This window comes from Choloepus didactylus, chromosome 21 (genome assembly GCF_015220235.1).
Source record: "Choloepus didactylus isolate mChoDid1 chromosome 21, mChoDid1.pri, whole genome shotgun sequence".
Lineage (NCBI taxonomy): Eukaryota > Metazoa > Chordata > Mammalia > Pilosa > Megalonychidae > Choloepus > Choloepus didactylus.
The window spans coordinates 47,557,750-47,576,942 of record NC_051327.1 but is presented as its reverse complement, the minus strand read 5'-3'; the positions used below and the strand labels follow the sequence as shown (position 1 = coordinate 47,576,942).

Here is a 19,193-nt window from a genome sequence, read left to right as displayed (position 1 = left end):
ATGTCTAAGAGATGGAAAGGGTTTGTTTGCCCCGGAGGTCGAGGGTGGGCCTTCCGCCTCCATGTTCAGGAAGAGTGCTGTCACCCCAGGCCTCAGAGAGAGTGGAGCACATTCCCTGGGTATTGGGGAGAGCCTAGCCACCAGCCCCGTTTTGAAGGGTTTGAGCATGTGCCCCGGAGATGGAAGAGAATCCAGGTGCTGCCCCGATGTTTGAGGAAGGTGGGGCTGAGAAGAAGGTGGTCTCCCCAATGCGTGGATATGTTGGAGCACTCACCCCAGCATTTGTGGTGACAAAAGGGCTGCCATGAAAGCCTTTGGAAAGGGTTGGACTCCTGCTCTCTCAAGCCCCAAGGAAACAACCTCATTCTGTAAATGACTCTCAGACTTTGAAATCTAATGGTGTTTGCCCTGCAGGTTTTAGGAACTGTTTTGGTCCCTTAAATGCTGTTTTCCTTTCAGTTTCTCCTTATGGCAATGGTAATGTTTACCGTATGACTGTCCTTCCTTTGTATATTGGAAGCAGACAACTTGTTCTAAGTTTCACAGGTACAGAGCCAGAGGGGAATTTGCTTTAGGACAGACCACGCCTGTAACTGATTTTGATGGGTTCTTGTACTTACCTATTGTTACTGAAATGACTTAAGTTTTTGTGATATTGTGATGGGATGACTCTATTTTTGTATTTGGAAAGAATATGTTTTTCTGGGGAAGAGGGGGTGGAATGTGCTGGTTTGTATATATTATGTCCCCCAGAAAAAGCCATATTCTTTAATGCAGTCTTGTGGGGCAGATGTATTAGTGTTGATTAGATTGGAATTCTTTGATTGAGTGTTTCCATGGAAATGCGACCCATCCAGCTGTAGGTGATAACTCTGATTAGATAATTTCCATGGAGGTGTGGCCCTGCCCATTCAGCATGGGCCTTGATTAGCTCATCAAAGCCCTATAAAAGCTCAGACAGAAGGAGCTTATAGCTAGCTGTAGCTGAGACAGACATTTTGAAGATGGCCGTTGGAAGCTGATGCAGACATTTTGGAGAACACCATTTTGAAACGCAACTGGGGAGCAAGCAGATGCCAGCCACATGCCGTCCCAGCTAACAGAGGTTTTTCAGACACCATTGGCCATCTTCCAGTGAAGCCAGTCCATCTGATGTTTTGCATTCCGGCAGCATTTGGAAACTGGAACAGATGTGTTCCTCTGCCGTGGTTTTGCAGACGTTTTCATGAAGAAAGGGCCAACCCAAAGAGTGAATGAGGCTCAGGGGAAGGAAGGAGAGCTAAGTGAGAAGGGGAACATTCTAGGTTATGTCTGTTCACAGATGTATCATTTCACTGAAGTGGGATTCTTCTTGGCTTCGTTTGCTACTTGGGGAGCCATTAATTTATTCTGTACTGAAACTTCTGGGCTCGGTTATTTGGACAGTCCTTCCCCTGCAAACTGAAGCTGATGTTGGTGCAGATGCAGCTAGACAGGCCTGAAATTGTCAGTCATGAGATGGCTGGTTCTGGCTGAGCAGACTTAAGGAATACATATGTATCCTGGTTATATAGGCAGGTTTGTTCATTATTATCCAACTTGCTGTCTCATAGCAGGGTGGGATAGTCATCAACCCATCATAAGTAATGAAACTAGAGGTCTCTGGATACAATTCCTCTATATTAAGTCCCTATAGAAAAATGCATTATTTTTATATGTTATTCTTGTGGTCGTATCTTAGTTCTGCATTAGATTAAGAAATGGATTTGATGAATCAGTAACTTTTATAAATATAGAAATTACCACCAATCCATTTGGACTCTTGCAGCCTCTGTGACATTTGTATGTAACTCATGGTTGTAGTGGATGAGCTGCACCTCCCCAGAGCAGGCCTGTCCATTAAGGAGATGCGCTGACCCTTGTCTGTCCTCACTTCCATAGTGTAGCCAGATCTCTCCAGCCTGTGGCTGTGTTTCGTGGAAGTGCTTTTTTTCCAGGCGGAGGGACACATGTCTTCCAGTATTATAAATGGTCCCAACTAACCTTCCTGCCTGTGTTGATGTGAAAGGGTGTCAGAAAGGGGTCTAAGATCATGTGACTGGTCTCTGTGTTGGCTGGTGACTGCCGTTTCCCCACAGAACAAAGATTCCAAGCTGAGTTCACCAGTCCCAGAAAGAAGGAATTGGAACAAAGCTTCCCTGGACCACCTCCTTGTATACCCACCAGCCTTCATTGATCTTTGGTGAATTCTGTTGAATCAATTGATTTTTTTAATTCCCATTGGCGGCCGGTTGGGAAATGGAAGGAAATGGTCTGCTGGCCAATTGGTTTTTTTTTTCCTATTTAATAAAGATATTTAATGCTGCCAAAAAGTATAAAAATACAGTAGGAATGGCAGTATAATACAAAGTAGTCATTCCTAATTTATTTCTTTTACATCTTTCTACATTTCATACACACATCAGAAAATGCTTGACAATACATCCATCTGAGGGTCTGCACAGTCTTCTGCTCAGGTGGTGCTCCCCCTTCCCAGGTGTAAGGTTTACTTTGTAAAAAGATAACTGTGTTGCAAGCTACAGGCTTATCAAGCCTCACTTTAGTTTCCAGAGTGGGCTTCGGGTCTTGCTTTGCACATCAGTGTTTCAAAATTTATAGCTATAGAATATTCTCAAGTCATGACTAATTAGGTGTCTGTCAATCTTGGTCTTTTTCTTTTCTGTTCAGTCTCATTTAGTCTCTGCTTCATCTGCTGCACTTTCTGAGCTGAGTAAGCTCTCTGTCTTCTCGAATATGTTTCTGAAGAGAACTCGCACTGTTTTCCTCCACAGTTTCTTGCATTTTGGAGGACAATCTTGTATCTCTGTCACCTGCCAGTTTTTCTCGTTCTAAATCTACTCTGTTCCCATTGTATTTTTCAGTCATTATTTTGGTTGGTGAAAGATCAAAAGCAGGAGACAAATCTTCCTTAGAAAGTTCTTTCCACTGTTTCTGTATATTTGAATCTTCCTTTACAAACTTTGCTCCTTCTAGTATAGCCATATATGAGAATCTGAGTTGACCTGGTGTCTGAATAAGTCCCATTTGATATTTTCTCATATTCAGTAAAACTTGTTTAATATTAATGTCATCTCCTTTTTCCATCAAAACAAGACAGGCCACCCAATCCCTGCACCACAGTGGATCACTGCAGGCCCATGCTCAGGTTCAAGAAGCCAGTTTTCTCATTTTAGATAAGAAATTGAGAAATGAAGCTGGTGGTTTAGGAACTCCAAAATGGCCAGGTAGTATAATGAAAGTGAGATATTGTTCTGGTTTCACCACTATTGATATTTACCAGTTGTAGTACATAATATGATTTCACTTCTTCTGACAAGAGCTTCACACTGAATCCTGTTTCTTTAAATACCATCTCTTGATCATCTTTTGTTGGCCAGTACCGTGCACATTGAACCGATTCTTTCTCCACAACTCAGTTCAGCATGAGACCTGCTTTGGTCTTTTGCTGCCGAACCATAAGCCAGAAATGACAACATGTATTAGGAAGTGGACTCTGGGTTAGGACGTAGCTCCTCTGTGCCTCTTCGATGTTGAGCAAGCTGGCACTGATGTAATCATTTTCAGCATTCTGCAGCTTGACACGGCTGTGATCATATGGGCTTATATTTCTGTATCTGTTTCGATTTCTGTTTTCTGGAAACTTGGCCACTCTATAAGGATATTCATGGGACTCATTTCAAATTTCCAAGCACAGCTGCTGCTAGTGACTCTGGGCATCCAGCTCCTTGAACTCCAGCTTGACGGTGATAGATATGGTGGCGGGCATGAAGGCGACTTTGGCGGGTGGAACAGCTTATGCCCTGCACAGACCAGGAACACTGGGTGCTGCTTGATCAATTCATTTTTTTAATTTGAGTTTTATTGAGATATATTCACATATCATACAGTCATCCATGGTGTACAATCAGCTGTTCACAGTACTATCATATAGTTGTGCATTCGTCACCCCAATCTAGTTTTTGAACATTTTCCTTATACCAGAAAAAGCAAGAATAAGGATAGAAAAAATAAAAAAGAACACCCATATCATCCCCCCTCCCACCCTATTGACCAATTGATTTTTGATGAAGGTGCCAAGTCTACTCAGTTGGGAAGGAATAGTCTCTTCAACAAATGATGCAGGGATGAATGAAGGAGGAATCCTTCCTCATACCTTATACAAAAATTAACTCAAAATGGATCAGTGACCTAAATATATAAGGACCAGGACTATAAAACTCCTAGAAGACAATGTAGGGATGTCTCTTCCAGACCTTGTGTTAGGCAGTGGTTTCTTAGACTTTACCCCAAAAGCATGCGTAACAAAAGAAAAAAAATAGATAAATGGAACTTCATCAAAATTAAGATTTTTTTATGTGTCGGGGCCTTCATCATGAAAGTAAAAAGACAAACTACAGAACTGGAAAAAATACTTGGAAACCACATATTTGATAAGGGTTTAATATCCAGAATATATAAAGAAATCCTTCAACTCAACAAGAAGACAGCCCAGTTTTTAAAATGGGCGAAAGATTCGAAGAGACATTTCTCTAAAGAAGATATACAAATGACCAAAAAGCACATGCAAATATGCTCAACGTCCACGGGGACCCAGGACCTGGGCCCCCTCCCCTCCAAAGTTAATAGGAGTTATTTAATAGGGACAGATGTTAAAAGTCATCAGACCTCCCCAGGGAAGAAAAAAAAATACTGTAAACAAAGCATTAAAACTCCCCTCCCTGATCACTGTTGATAACAAATCTGTACACCCCTGTGTCACAAGACCCTGTCGAAACTGTGTTCTCACACCCTATGGGTATCCTTGTCCTAACCCTTATAAACCAGCCCCTGGTTTATACTTTTGCGGAGCACTAACTTCCATCTCTCCTGGCCAGCCGCCACTGTGGAACAATCGTCTCCTGTCAGTAAGTCCTATTAAACTCATGTCTAACTCCATGCCTGGTGTGTTCTTTGGTTTTAGGGCTAAGCTGAGTTGGAACAATGGTCATTAGCCATTAGAGAAGTACAAACCAAAACCACAGAGGGATATCATTTCACACCCACTAGAATGCCTACTATTTAGAAAAAATGGAAAATTACAAGTGTCAAAGAAGATGTGGAGAAATAGGAATGCTCATTCTCTGCTGGTGGCACTGTAAAATGGTGCAGCTGCTGTGGAAGAAAGCTTGGCAGTTCCTCAGAAAGTTAAGTATAGAATTACCATATGACTCAAAAGAATTGAAGGCCGGGACTCAAACAGGTATTTATATACCAATGTTCATAGCGGCATTATTCATAATTGCAAGAGATGGACGCAGCCCAAGTGTCCATCAACAGATGAATGGGTAAACAAAATGTAGTGTATCTGTACAATGGAATGTTTTTCAGCTGTGAAAAGGAACAGAATTCTGATGTGTGCAACAACATGGATGAACTTTGAAAATATTTGGAGTGAAATAAACCAGACACAAAAGGACAAATATTGTTTTATGATCTCACTGATATGAAATACTTAGAATAAGCAGATTCATAGTCAGAAACTAGAATACAGGTTACCAGGGGCTGGGGTGGAGGTAGAGAATAGGGAGTTAATGCTTAATTGGTAAAGAGTTTCTCTTTGGGGTGATGGAAAATTTTGGAAATGGATGGTGAAGATGGTAGCACATTATGAATATAATACCACTGAATTATATATTTGAATATGATTAAAAGGGATAATTTTAGGTTGTATATATGTTACTATGATAAAAACTAAAAAAGAAAAAACATTGTATTGTACAGTACAAACTGTGAACCCTAAAGTAAACTATGGACTATGATTAACCAGTAAAATTAACATCATTTGTAACAAAGTTACCACACTAATGCAAAGTGTTAATAATGGAGGGGGATATATGGGAAATCTGTATTTTCTGCATGATTCTTCTGTAAACCTACTTCTCTAAGAAGCAAGAAAGTAACTTAATAAAAAAAAGACAGATATTGGCAAGAATGTGGAGAGATTGGAATAGTGGAATGGTAGTCAGCAACTTACTCCTATGTTTTCTTCTAAGAGTTTTATAGTTTTAACTCTTATATTTAGGTCTGTGATCCATTTTGAGTTGATTTTTGTATTTGGTGTGAGATGGGGGTCCAACTCCATCCTCTGCATGTGTATATCTAGTTGTCCCAGAACCATTTGTTGAAAAGATTATTTTTTCCCATTGAATTGTCTTGGCACCCTTGTTGAAAATCAAATGACCATTGATGTATGGGTTAATTTCTAGACTCTGAATTCTGTTCCACTGATCTGTAAGTCTATCCTTATGCCTGTACCACATAGTCTTGATTACTGCTGCTATGTAGTAGGTTTTGAAGCCAGGAACTGGGAGTCCTGTCAAGTTTGTTTTTCAGGATTTTTGTGGCTATTCTGGGTCCCTTGAATTTCCACAAAAATCTGTGAACATGGATATTCTTGTAGTATCCCAGTTGCTAAAACAAATAAAATGCAATGTGTTGGTTTATACAATGGGAATTTATTGGCTCACAGTTTTGAGGTTAAGAGAAGTCCAAATTCAAGGCATCATCAAGGCAATGCTTTCTCCCAGTGAATGTGGTGTTCTGGGGCTGGCTGTTGGTGATCCTTGGTCCTTGCCTTTTCTGTTACATGGCAGTGCATATGGCGGCTTTTCCTGGTTTCTCCTTTCAAGTAGTCAATTTCTTGCCACTCTGAAGTAGAAAAGCAACAGTGCTTATGACCTGGAAAGTGCTTTCGTATCCATTGAAATCTTATTCAAGTGCCACCCCCAAAAACATGGCAGGGTGATAGGGGTGATAACCATTTTACAGATTAAAAAAAATGGAGACTAGAAAGCCTGAATAATTTGTTAGGATCCCAGCAGCAGAACTGGATGAGCTGCTTTTGAAAGGCACTTAACTTTGACCTTGACTTGGTTTAACATATTGCATATCAGATTGTTGGGTGGGGGTAGATTTCCAGGACAGCTTGCTGCCAAGCCATTAATGGGGCTCTCTCCTGTCCCTCCTCCCTGCCAGGTTCCCTTCGTACACCATGGCCCTTGTGTCTGCTGACTCCCGCATTGCAGAACTTCTCACAGAGCTCCATCAACTGATCAAGCAAACCCAGGTAAAAGCCACAGCCCCTCACCCCTAGAGGGGGAGATAGGCTGTGATGCTGGACTCAGAGAGATTGGACATGTGGGAACTGTTCTAGTTTGCTAATGCTGCCAGAATGCAAAACACCAGAAATGGATTGGCTTTTATAAAGGGGGTTTATTTGGTTATACAGTTACAGTCTTAAGGCCATAAAGTGTTCAAGGTAACACATCAGCAATCAAGTACCTTCACTGGAGGATGGCCAGTGGTGTCCGGAAAACCTCTGTTAACTGGGAAGGCACGTGGTTGGCGTCTGCTCCAAAATTCTGGTTTCAAAATGGCTTTCTCCCAGGACGTTACTCTCTAGGCTGCACTTCCTCAAAAATGTTACTCTTAGTTGCACTTGGGGTACTTGTCCTCTCTCAGTTTCTCTGGAGCAAGAGTCTGCTTTCAACGGCCGTCTTCCAACTGTCTCTCATCTGTAGCTCCTGTGCTTTCTTCAAATTGTCCCTCTTGGCTGTAGCTCCTCTTCAGAATGTCACTCACAGCTGCACTGAGTTCCCTCTGCCTATCAGCTCATTTATATGGCTCCACTGATCAAGGCCCACCCAATGGTCGGGCCAACACTCCATGGAAATTACCCAATTAGAGTCATCACCCACAGTTGGGTGGGGCCCATCTCCACAGAAACACTGAAAGAATTACAGTCTAATCAACACTGATAACATCTCCCCACACAAGATTACATCAAAGATAGTGGCATTTGGGGGACACAATATATTCAAACTGGCACAGGAACCAAGATGATATAACGAAGGTAAGAGGCGGGGAGTTTGGGTATGACTGCCACTCCTGCTGGACCTTCTAGCATATGTAGGATTTCAGGATTCTTTTTTTAAATAACTTTTTAGATGGAGTTCACATATCGTACAATTCACCCATTTAAAGTGTACAACTCAGTGATTTCTAGTATATTCACAGAGTTCATCTGTCATCACAATCAATTTTAGAATATTTTTTTACCTGTCAAAAAAGCCCTATACCCATTAGCACTAACTCCCCTTTCCCCTCTGCCCTCCTGACACTGGCCACCACTAAGCTACTTTCAGTCTGTGTGGAACTGCCTTTTCTGGACTTTTCATTAACTGGAATCCTACAATATATGGTCCTTTATGACTAGCTTCTTTCACCTACCTAGCAGGTTTTCAATGTTTACGTTGTAGCACAAATCAGTACTTCATTTCTTTTTATTGCTGAATAATGTCCCATTGCTTGGTGTTGTCAGGTATCCCCAAGACCACCCTCAGATTCAGTGACTTGCTAGAAGGACTCATAGAACTCAGAAAAGCTGTTACACCCATGGTTATAGTTTCTTACGGATTAAGGATATGGATTAAAATCAGCAGAGCAGAAGGAGCTTAGAGCAGAGTCCAGGAGAGACCGGGTGCGAGCTCGCAGCTGTCCTCTCCCAGTGGAGTTGTACAGACGGCACTTACTTCTCCCAGCAACGACATGTGACAGCATGTACGGAGTATTGCCAACCAGGGACATTTGACCCAAATCTTGGTGTCCAGGGTTTTTATGGGGGGTCAGTCATGTGGGTAGGGAGCACCCACGTGGCTGGACATAGTCATCAGTCTCCAGCCTCTCCACAGGTCAAACAGATATGACCTTGCTGAAGGCTCCAGGTAAACAATGGCACTCTTATCAGGCAGAATATTCCAGCAGCTTAGAGATTGTCTCCCAGGAGCAGGGTCTGGAGGTTCAGACCTTTCTTTGGAATGTGCAGGGTTTGAACAACCCAGGCCTGCCGAGTTGAACACCCAGGTCCTTGGCCTAGGCTCCCTTACAGCAAAACGATCATATCTGTTTAAGCATTTACATTTAATGTAGCAATTTATATAACAGATACAGAAATATATCAGTATGAATATGCCTGACATTTGGAGGAGCTGGTGTGGGGTAGGAATAGACTGACAGAAACAACTAATCTGTCCAGTCAAGGCATTATGTATATTTTCACATTTTTTTACTTATTTGGTTACTCATTTCCTGCCTTGATCTACTGCTATTTGTACCTTACAATAAACTTGTACAGAATTGTTTAACATAGGAATCAGCCACTAGTTAGCTAAACCCAGTTCTTCTTCAGGCTAGTCCTTTTCCATCAGTATTAACATCCTCATGAGGCTTTGACTCAGGCTCCCAGCACATTTGATCATTAGTATTCAGTGTTCTTGTAAGACATATTTACATAGGGTAGTTGAATCTCACCAGCAATACCAGTGTCACACTGTATCGCGGCAGGGTACTGTGCCAGTTTGAATGTCTTGTGTCCCCCAAACGCCATTATCTTTGATGTAATCTTTTGTGGGCAGATGTTATCAGTTTTGATTAGATTTCTTTGAGTGTTTCTTTGGAGATGTGCCCCACCCAGCTGTGGGTGATGACTCTGATTGGCTATTTCCCTGGAGGTGTGGCCCCACCCATTTAGGGTGGGCCTTGATCAGTGGAGCCATATAAATGAGCTGATGGGCAGGGGGAACTCAATGCAGCTGTGAGTGACATTTTGAAGACGAGCTACAGTCAAGAGGGACAGTTTGAAGACAGCCGTTGAAAGCAGACTTAGTTCCAGAGAAGCTAAGAGAGGACAAATACCCCAAGTGCAACTAAGAGTGACATTTTTGAGGAACTGAAGCCTAGAGAGGAACATCCTGGGAGAAAGCCATTTTGAAACCAGAACTTTGGAGCAGACACCAGCCACGTGCCTTCCCAGCTAACAGAGGCTTTCCAGACGCCATTGGCCATCCTCCAGTGAAGGTACCTGATTGTTGATGTGTTACCTTGGACACTTTATGGCCTTAAGACTGTAACTGTGTAACTAAATAAAACCCCTTTTATAAAAGCCAATCCATTTCTGGTGTTTTGCATTTTGGCAGCATTAGCAAACTAGAACAGGTACAATTGAGTTTCATTACAGAACAAATCAGTAAGAATCACAGAAGTATTTGCCATGTCTTCCCAACAGAGTCGGGCCTTGCCCATATGCCAGATATTATTATGGACAGGCACCGTTACAATTGGCCATGATTTCAGTTATTTCTGGGTTCCAAGTCAGCTGGGGACAGAGCCTGTCTCAGTTCACAGGCTTGAACTCAGACTGGTTTCAGTTGCATGCTGTTTCCTAGGGGGCGCCCACTTCCCCCTACAGGGAGGATCCAGATGGTATTCAGAGGAGTTCCTGTCCCTTCTAACTGTACTACAGGACATGCCTCATTTTTATCTGTTCTTGGAGCAATTCATACTACAACCATACTACACGGATGTAAATTACACGTGCCCCCAGAGAACTTCCATAGGTTTGGAGGTCCACAAAATTCTCACAGGGGAGCACACCTTGGGCCTCAGCAGCTAGGATGGAGGGCTATTCCCCCATGGCTACATTTGTATTCAAATAGTTAAGAGGCCCTGGTGGGTCAGGGTACAAGCTCTTTCCCACCGTTGGGTCCTAACATTCTCCAGCATTAATTTGTCGAGTCTGCCTGACCCATCACTAAAGCCTCATCATCCTTCCAGGCTGACTCCCATCCCTTGCCTTCCCTCCTCTAATCTGCTCATTCCAGTTAATAAATGTTTTTTCCTCTGTATGTTGTTCCTCATTAAAAGCAAACACAGCTTTTCCCACCATGCTGTGACCGGCACCTTTCTCCCCTAAAACTCTTTTCTGTCCCATGGGTGAGTGTTGTGAGTGCAGTTAGGAAACATGGCTTGTATCCAAAGGTGTTGGGACCCTAGATGTGATGTAGTTTGAGTGGGCCACAGGGCCTCCCAGAACCTTCCTCCTCTCGGGGGTGGGACTGCTCTCCCAGAGAATCCACACCTACCACGTGATGCCTGCTGCTTTATTCCCGTCAGAAGCCCCTTGCTTTTTCTATTCTGTGCAATAGCTTTTTCCCACCCACAAAAACCAGCTGATCGGGATTTGGGCCCAGCATGCTGTGGTGGGTCTGGCAGGCCACTGTGTTTTCTCCAGGGCCCTTTCTAAGCATTCCATCATCAAGGTTTATTGTTATATGGCGATCAGTCTGCTGGAGTCACACCTTATGGTCTGATGACCTGGTAGGGGGTAGTTCCCAGAAATTCCTTCCAAATGATATCCTTTGTGGTAGATGTAACCTGAAAAAGAAGAGTCACAAGGTCCTGGCACATTACTAGTGCTCCATTCGGTCTTCAGCAATTGGTCCGGTCTGTCATTGTATCGTGGGACCAGAGTGTCTCCCAGAGCCATGCCACTCAGGTTTGCAGGTCTCCACTTGACCTTTTCAAGTTCCAAAAGCAGGTGTGGTCTTGGCAAACATAGTGCTGGTATAATTGAGCTAGAAGACAACATTATTCTCTTCCTCTGAGCCTCTCTTAAGGCACCAGTGTAATATTGGGTTTGCCTCATTGCATAACCCATTTATTCTTTCCTTTACCCTTAGCTATTATTTCTCCTCTCCACTTGTCATTGATTTTTACCCCAACTTTTTCACGTTTGGAAGGGACATTAGGTTTGGCTGCAGTGCTGGTCCACATTGCCGGCAGCCATGCTCACCTAGCAAGTGCCTCCCACTTGGGCCACTCCATACCTATAGGGTAGAGTGACGCAGGTCAGGAACTAGTGGGCTGTCTCTGCCATGAGGCATCAGAGCTGCATTCACTGTCAGCCTCATTTTGCCAGGTGGGGTGAAGGCACACTGTCTCCCACCAGGTCCTTGGGATTCTTGCATAAACATTTAAAGGTACAGTTACAGTCTCTTGCTTAGGGAGCATCCCTGCTCTGGCAGCCCCAGGACCATAGCAGCAGGTAGGAAAAAAGAAAGTTGAGTTGATGTGGGGAAGAACTGTAGAGTTTAGGGGAGAAAGTTGCCGGTTACAGCATGGTTCCCCACATGCATCCTTCCCCAGCCCCTCTTCCCCAGATCACTTGGCCATAGATACAGGTTAGTCTCTGGACTCTGGAGTCTATCCCATGGATCTCTATGTGTGTCCTTATGCCAGGATTGATTCCTGTTTCTTTGCAGTAGGTTGTGAAACCAGTATGCATGGGTCCTCCAATTTTGTTTTTCTTTTACAAGATTGTTCTGGCTATCCTGGGTCCCTTGAATCTCCATATGAATTTTAGGATGAGCTTGTTGATATCTGCAAAGGAGTCAGCTGGAATTTTGATGGGGCGTGCATTGAATCTTAGACAAATCTCTCTTTTTTGAGAAAAGAGTGTCATTAAGTATGTAGGTTATGATTTAACTTTAATGCCTTTTGCATTAGTCAGGAAAAGAATCCTTTTGAACTTTGTCCTGAATTAGGAGTTAGAAAAAGAAGGCCATATTTTGGGGGCCTGTGGCCTGGGAGGCGGGACAAAGGGCCTCCCTCATGTCTTGTTGTCCTCATCCTTGCAGGAAGAACGTTCTCGGAGTGAACACAACTTGGTGAACATCCAGAAGACCCATGAGAGGATGCAGACAGAGAACAAGAGTGAGTAACAGGGATCAGGAGAGAGAGGAAGAGGCGGGTAGGGCTGAGACTGTGAGGGTGGCTATTAGGATTTGAAAGAGACTTTTGCAGATATCTGCCATTTTCCAGAATGAACTGTTGCTTTGGCCAGGGATACAGTCAGCCCTGAGGCTGCCTGACCTAAGGTAACTTAGGAGATAGGTTGCAGACAGCCTAGCACTAAGGAACCTCAAAACCCCTCAGCTGATTGACAGTGCCCTCTTGACCAAAAGGGGGAAAAGACATGTAACAAAATAAGGTTTTCAGTGGCTAAGAGATTTCAAATAGAGTCGAGAGGTCATTCTGGAGCTTACTCTTAGGCATGTTTCAGTCAGGTATTGCAAATTGCCACAGTATGCCAAATCCCAACCAACAGTATTCCTGAAAACCCTAAAGAAAACCCAGAGCTCTAAGACTCTGTAAAAGTTTTACTTATTTATTTTTCAGAAATTTAAAACCTTCAGATTGTTCCTATGCCAGATAAACTCTGAAGCTTTAGAGGTATCAGTCTCTCCCAGAACATCAACCGGTTGCATCCCCCTGCCCCATAATGTCAATACCCTTTTCAACATGAAGAAGTTAAAGTGGTCATTGCCTGAAATTTCTGAAGAAAGAGAGAATGATCAAATGAGAGGGAGGAGTTGTAACGGAGAAGACAAGATTCAACAAATGATTGTGACCACTGACTCATTATATATATATTTATTTTTAGTTCTAATGTATTAGAACAGCCAGAAGGAAACTACTAAAATTGTAGAACTGTAACCCATACTATACTTTGAAATTTGCTCTATAGCTACTTATTAAACTGTACTTTGAAATCTATCACTTTTCTGCATATATGTTATATTTCACAGTAAAAAATGTTTAAAAAAAATAAAAACGAAAAACCCCTCTGCTCTGAGGACTGGACAGTCTGTGAGATGAGGAAGCATGCAGGAGAGCCCTTGGAATGCACAGACTGCTCAGCCGGTGCTTTCTGAGCAGAGTCCCCTGCTAGCATGCCCAGGCCCTGGGGTGCTGGGTCCCTCTGTCCTTGGGTGGGCAGACTTCTGGGCTGGCTCTCTCCAGCTCTGAGTAGCTTTGAGAACTGTGATCTATTCCCTCCAGTGAGCCAACACATATTTTCTGCAAGTGTCATGGTGTCAAAAGGTTAGAAAGTCCTCGCCAAGGTGTGGCGATGGCATTTGTACCATTAGACAATGGGCGCATTAGACTCTGGGAGCACCGCTGAGCCTATACGCCCGCACCTCTGCCCCTGGCTTCTCTGAGCCTCCCCACCTCTGGTTTCTGGGACACTGGAGGCGATGCCCCAGTTCTGCCCCTGCCTTCTGCCCAAGCCTGTTCATCCCTGTGTTCACTCTGCAGTCTCTCCCTACTACCGGACAAAGCTGCGTGGCCTCTACACAACCGCCAAGGCTGACGCAGAGGCCGAATGCAAGTGAGTAATGTCCTCCCTGGGCCTCAACCCCAGACTGCAGCCCCCAGCCTCTCGTGCTTCCTGGGAAAAGTAGGTCTCCCTTCCCCAGCCTCTCCCATTGGGTCCCACCTTCCCTACAGCTGACTTCAAGGCCCCCTGTTCCCTGTAGCCCTCCTGCTTTACAGATGGCAGCTGGGCATGTGGAGGTCAGTGCCCAGCTCTGCCATTGGCTAGTCATGTGACCTGGTGCAGTCTTGTCACTCCCGCCAAGGCTCAGGTGCTCCATCATTAAAACGGAATAATAGCTGCCTCCAGGATTGTAAATATAAAATGGGGTAATGAGTATGAAGTGTCTAATACCAGTGGTTTTCAGACTCTTTTGACCATAACCCTGTAAGAAATACATTCATTATTGTGGCCCAGTAACAACAGCCACCTCCTGTGTGGCACTTCCTGGGGGCCAGGTGCTATTCAAAGCACTTACTATATTTATCCCATTTAATCCTCACAGCCATCCATGAGGTAGGTTGTCGAGTCAGCCCTATTTTACAGATGAGGAAACTGAGGCTAACCTGCTAAAAGTCACACAACTAGTAGGTGAAGGAGCCTGATTTTCAACCCAAAGTCCATATTCCTTAATACCAAGCTCTAATGCCTTTCCACAGCACACACATTTATATGTACACATATATCACAGAATTGGAACAAGAGCTTTGCATTTACAATTCTTACTGTTACTATGTATAGTCTATAGTTTTATTTATTTTTTAAAAATGCCAGTTGCTACCCAAGAAATTAATTTCATGACTAATGAGTTGCACTTGCAGTGTAAGTAGCACTGCCTTGCATGAGGAAGATGATGGCTGACATCTGGGGCCCAGTGGGGTAACCGCACGTGCCAGAGGCGGCCCCCAGCATTCCTAACGGCTCCAAGGCTCTTGCTCTCCCCCCGCCTGCCACTCCCCCGGCTCTGTCCTGTGCTCGTGGCCCCAGGTTTTCTTTGCCCACAGTCAGCCATTCTGCACACCTTTGCTGGTGCTCACCCTGTGCCTGGCACGAGGCCCTCTCTCTATAGAGACGTGAGTGAGGATGTCATTCACCTGCCTTCAAGGAGCCCAGAGAGGAGAGACAACCCAAAACAGTGACGGGGCAGTGTTGGCAGGCTGCCAGGGATGTGGCTCTGTGTGCCTGGGGATCTGGGATGGCCTCATGGAGGAGGCGGGACTTGAGCTGGGCCTCGGGATGGGGGATCAGTAGGCACATGGGGGAGGGCGCGTAGTCCAGGCTGGGGGAACAGAGTGCAGAGGCCACGGAAGGGTGCTGGCAGTGTGTGTGCACTGGGGGAATGCGAAACTGTCCCATATGGCTGGGCAAGCAGGCAGCAGGGCCTGTAGGGTTTCCAGCACCCTGGACTTGATCCTGGAGGCCATTGGAGCCAGTGGAAGCTTAAAAACAGGAGAGAGCCCCCTGGATGCTATGTGGAGAATGGACTGGGTGGGATTCGAGGCTGGTTAGGAGACCAGGCAAGAGATGGTGATGGAGCTGAACTCAGATGGTAACAGTAGGGATGGAGATGCAAGGATGGGTTCAAGAGCAGTTTCTGAGATCAGACCCAAGGATTGGGTGAGCAGTTGGGAGAGGGGAAGTTAAAGACTCTGCAGTTTTTAACTGGGACAAAGGGATCTGATGGGGTGCCCTCCACCAGGTTGGGGAGCAGAGCAAAAGGGTAGAGCCGACCTGGAAGGAGGCGATGGAGTGAATTCTGGTTGGAGGTGCTGCCTCCAAGACAGCTTCCTTCTCTTGGCCCTCTGGCACACCCCTCCACCCTACTCCCCCTTATCTCTTCCCTGGTTTGCTGATTTATAGTCTGGCCACCTTTGGACCCTTTCCCACTTGCCCTGGCTAGGGTTTGGCTTGGATAAGTCAGGGTGAGTTGTGCTCTTTTGAGAGTTAAAAGCAAACTCTCCCTTCCCAGCCTAACTGCTGGCCAAGTAGGGTGACTGCTTCTGAAACCACTTTGGTGTGGGCTCTTCCTGGCATTGGCTTACCCAGAGTGAAACACTTATGAGCTTGTTTCCTAAAAACAGGTTCCAATTACTTGCAATTCTGCTGCCATATCCCTTTTACAGATTTTCAAACCTTCATCCATACATTTGCTAAATTACCTCCTCCATGTCATATACCATGCTGGGGAAGGGAGCACAGTGAGGTTGATGAGGTGCTGCCCTGCACGCGTGGAGCTCTGAGGCTAGGTGGGGAGCACACAGGTTTACTCTGCAAGAGGCACCAGCGAGGTGTGCTCAAATGTGCATCGGCTTTTCCTAACGGCTTACCTTAAACCCCTTGGGGAAGAGAGGTGCCAAGAGTCACCTGGAAGGGCTGAGGCCCAGTCCTGGGACTGGCTGTCCTTCCCCTGTGTGTGCCACAGCCCATGTCTTTATTTAACAGTTCATCTCTTTGGAAAATGGCCTCGAGGTGGCACACTGGCTGTAGGGGTCAAAGGGAAACAAGACAGAGACCTCGCTTTCTGTATTGGCGTGAAGGATGGCTGTCCGTTCCTCGGTAGAAACAAGTTATTTTCTAGCATTAGTCCAAAAAGCATTTTTCAAGATGCAGCTATATAAGGGTTCAGAGAACAGTGTCACAGATGACTTCCTCAGTGACACTTTGAACACAGACACTGGATAACTCTATAACAGCCTCGGTGACTCAGAGTTCTAGCTAGGGAAGGTAGTTTCATGAGTGGCTAAGCCGGTGCAGGCAGAGGCACAGCTGAGCCTTCCAGGGGCCTGAAGGACTCAAAGGTTGAAATCATCAAGTGCCTGGAGAAGAGAATGAAGACTGGAGTCCCTGGACTTTCTTTCAGAGCCAGACGCTGGGGCCTGGCCAGCAGACCACTTGCTGGTGCCCGCCTGCAGCATCGGGGTTGTTCCAGGCTGCTGAGCAGGGGTGGGGTGCCAGCTCAGAAGATAGAGGACAGGTAGCCCACCCACCCCCACTTCAGCCACAGACCGCGGAGAGGTGGGCAAAGAAGCCCAGTGCCACTGTTTATTACCTTCCCTTCTGGGGCAGTGCTGCTATGGGCTCCATCTGCTCGAGATGGGTGGAGGAGGGGAGGCCCCGGGGGGTGGTTCCACTTGGATGGAGCCCTCGTGGCTCGGCTGCTTTCTGTCTGGTGCTACAAGCACAACTCTGGTCCTCTCAGCAAGAGAGAAGCCCCAAAAGGAATTACTTTTTATCTTTTCTTCTTTTTAAAAGGTCTCCCTAATCAAATGATTATGCTATGAATTCTTATAAGGAGTACTGAGTTGTCCTAAAGGGCCCACACTGCTTTTAGCCCCTTGCTAATGATTAGTTGGGCTGAGGAGGCAGCTGGGGCTTTGGGCTGCACTCAAAGGGATGTTGGCCAGAAAGAAGCCCTTCCTCAGCTGTCCCAGGTACAGTGGACCTTCTGGGTGACAGCATCCTGGAGGGCTGCTGCTAGGCCAGATGCCACCCAGGGACCCACGCTTTGACTGACAGGTCAGACTTGAAGCTTTTGTGGTTATAAGATGGAGAAGATTGAGTTCTGAAAAACTCCTTCTTAAATAGTAAATGATCTAAAAGGCTCTGCAGTATTGACTCTGTTTAGCTTAGTATTTCACCAATTTGCTTGGCAGTCTGGCTGTGTTCAGAGGTTCTGATTTAATTGGGGTGGAGCTCAGACACTGATATTTAATTTTTAAATTTTGAAATAATTTCAGACAGCAATGTAATATTTCACATTTGTTTTGTCATTCCTTCTGTGTGCATACTATGTTTTTTTTTTCTACGAACCCTTTAAGTTGCAGACATGATGCCCCTTGACCTCTAAATAGTATTTCCTAAAATCGGGGATATTCTCTTATACAACCACAGTGCAAATATCAAAATCAGAAAATTAACACTATATAGAACTGTTAACTAATCCACATATCTTACTCAGCTTTCATCGCTGCCCATGAATGTCCTTTATAGCAAAAGAGAAAAAGAAAGTATTTTTCTAGTGCAGTTCACCGTTGCACTTAGTCATTACATCTCTTTAGCCTCCTTCAATCTGAAGAGTTCCCTGTCTTTGCCTTTTATGACCCTGGCATTTTGGAGATTAAGGCCTGTTATTTAGTAGAACGTCCCTCAGTTTGGGCCCCTCATGATTAAATTCAGGTTGTACACTTTTGGTAGAAATAGTACAGAAGTGATGTTCTCCATGCATCACGTTAGAAGGCTCCAGGTCCCACTGGTGTGTGTTTCCAGGTTTCTCCAGTGACGAGTTGCTATTTTCCGTTGTGTAATTAAGTATCTTGTAGGGAGACACTTTGAGACTATTTGAAACTATGTAAAGATCCCATTTTCACATCAAAGCCATTAGTTTTAGCATCCCTGTGTGATTGTGTGTGATTGTCTGAAACGCGGTATATTTTTAAAAGCTCTCCAGGGGATTCCAGTGGTCAGCCCGGGTCGAGAGCCACTCCACCAGTATCTCACAGCACATGACTCAGGCCACCGGACATAAAACCAGGTCCTCCAAACAGGTCCAGCAGCAAGGATCAGGCTTTCAAAGGCCTCCTGGCTTTTAATCCCTCTCTACCTCCCGGGACGCCGGCCTGCCCCACGTCCCTGTGCCCATGACAGCAGTCACACAACAGTCACACTGAAGGGCAGGGCTCTAGGCCTACTGGACAGGCTGTCCTGCCTCCCTGCCTGACACACCCCATCCCCTCTGCCCCGGTTGCCCCTGACCCCCATCTTCCAGCCTTTGCCTGGTGAGTTCCTGCTCACCTTTTTGAGACTAAGCTCAAGAGCCACACCCTCTGGGATTCCAAGGATGCCATATGTGTTCACCTGTCTCCCTCTGAGTGGGATCTAATAAAGGTTTGCTAGAGGGATGGACTGGGGTCTGGCCATGGGCAAGGAGGAGAATAAAATGACCTGAAGCATAGTTTCTGCTGCTTAGTGCTGTGGAAATATACTTTGCGGAGATTCCCCAAGGTCTAGGATAAAAGGACTTTACTGCAGGAAGGATCTGTGTTTGCATCTGCCAGGTTTCTGGGGTCCCTGCCAAACAAACCCCAGTAGACTAAATTCACAGAGCTGTCCATGGGTTGTGAGG

At 45.2% G+C, this 19,193-nt stretch overlaps 1 protein-coding gene and 2 pseudogenes across 1 annotated transcript in view; 1 reads left to right on the top strand and 2 right to left on the bottom strand.

Annotated features, from left to right (window-relative positions):
* Positions 1-19,193, top strand: part of SGF29 (SAGA complex associated factor 29) — a 47,701-nt gene that overhangs the window by 25,441 nt on the left and 3,067 nt on the right. The window contains exons 2-4 of the mRNA XM_037813889.1: positions 7,054-7,144; positions 12,552-12,627; positions 14,014-14,086. Coding sequence (XP_037669817.1) covers positions 7,070-7,144; positions 12,552-12,627; positions 14,014-14,086 — 224 coding nt within the window. The 5' untranslated portion in view covers positions 7,054-7,069. The remainder of the gene's footprint in view (positions 1-7,053; positions 7,145-12,551; positions 12,628-14,013; positions 14,087-19,193) is intronic.
* LOC119517354 lies at positions 1,365-2,222 on the bottom strand (annotated as a pseudogene).
* LOC119517286 lies at positions 2,666-3,805 on the bottom strand (annotated as a pseudogene).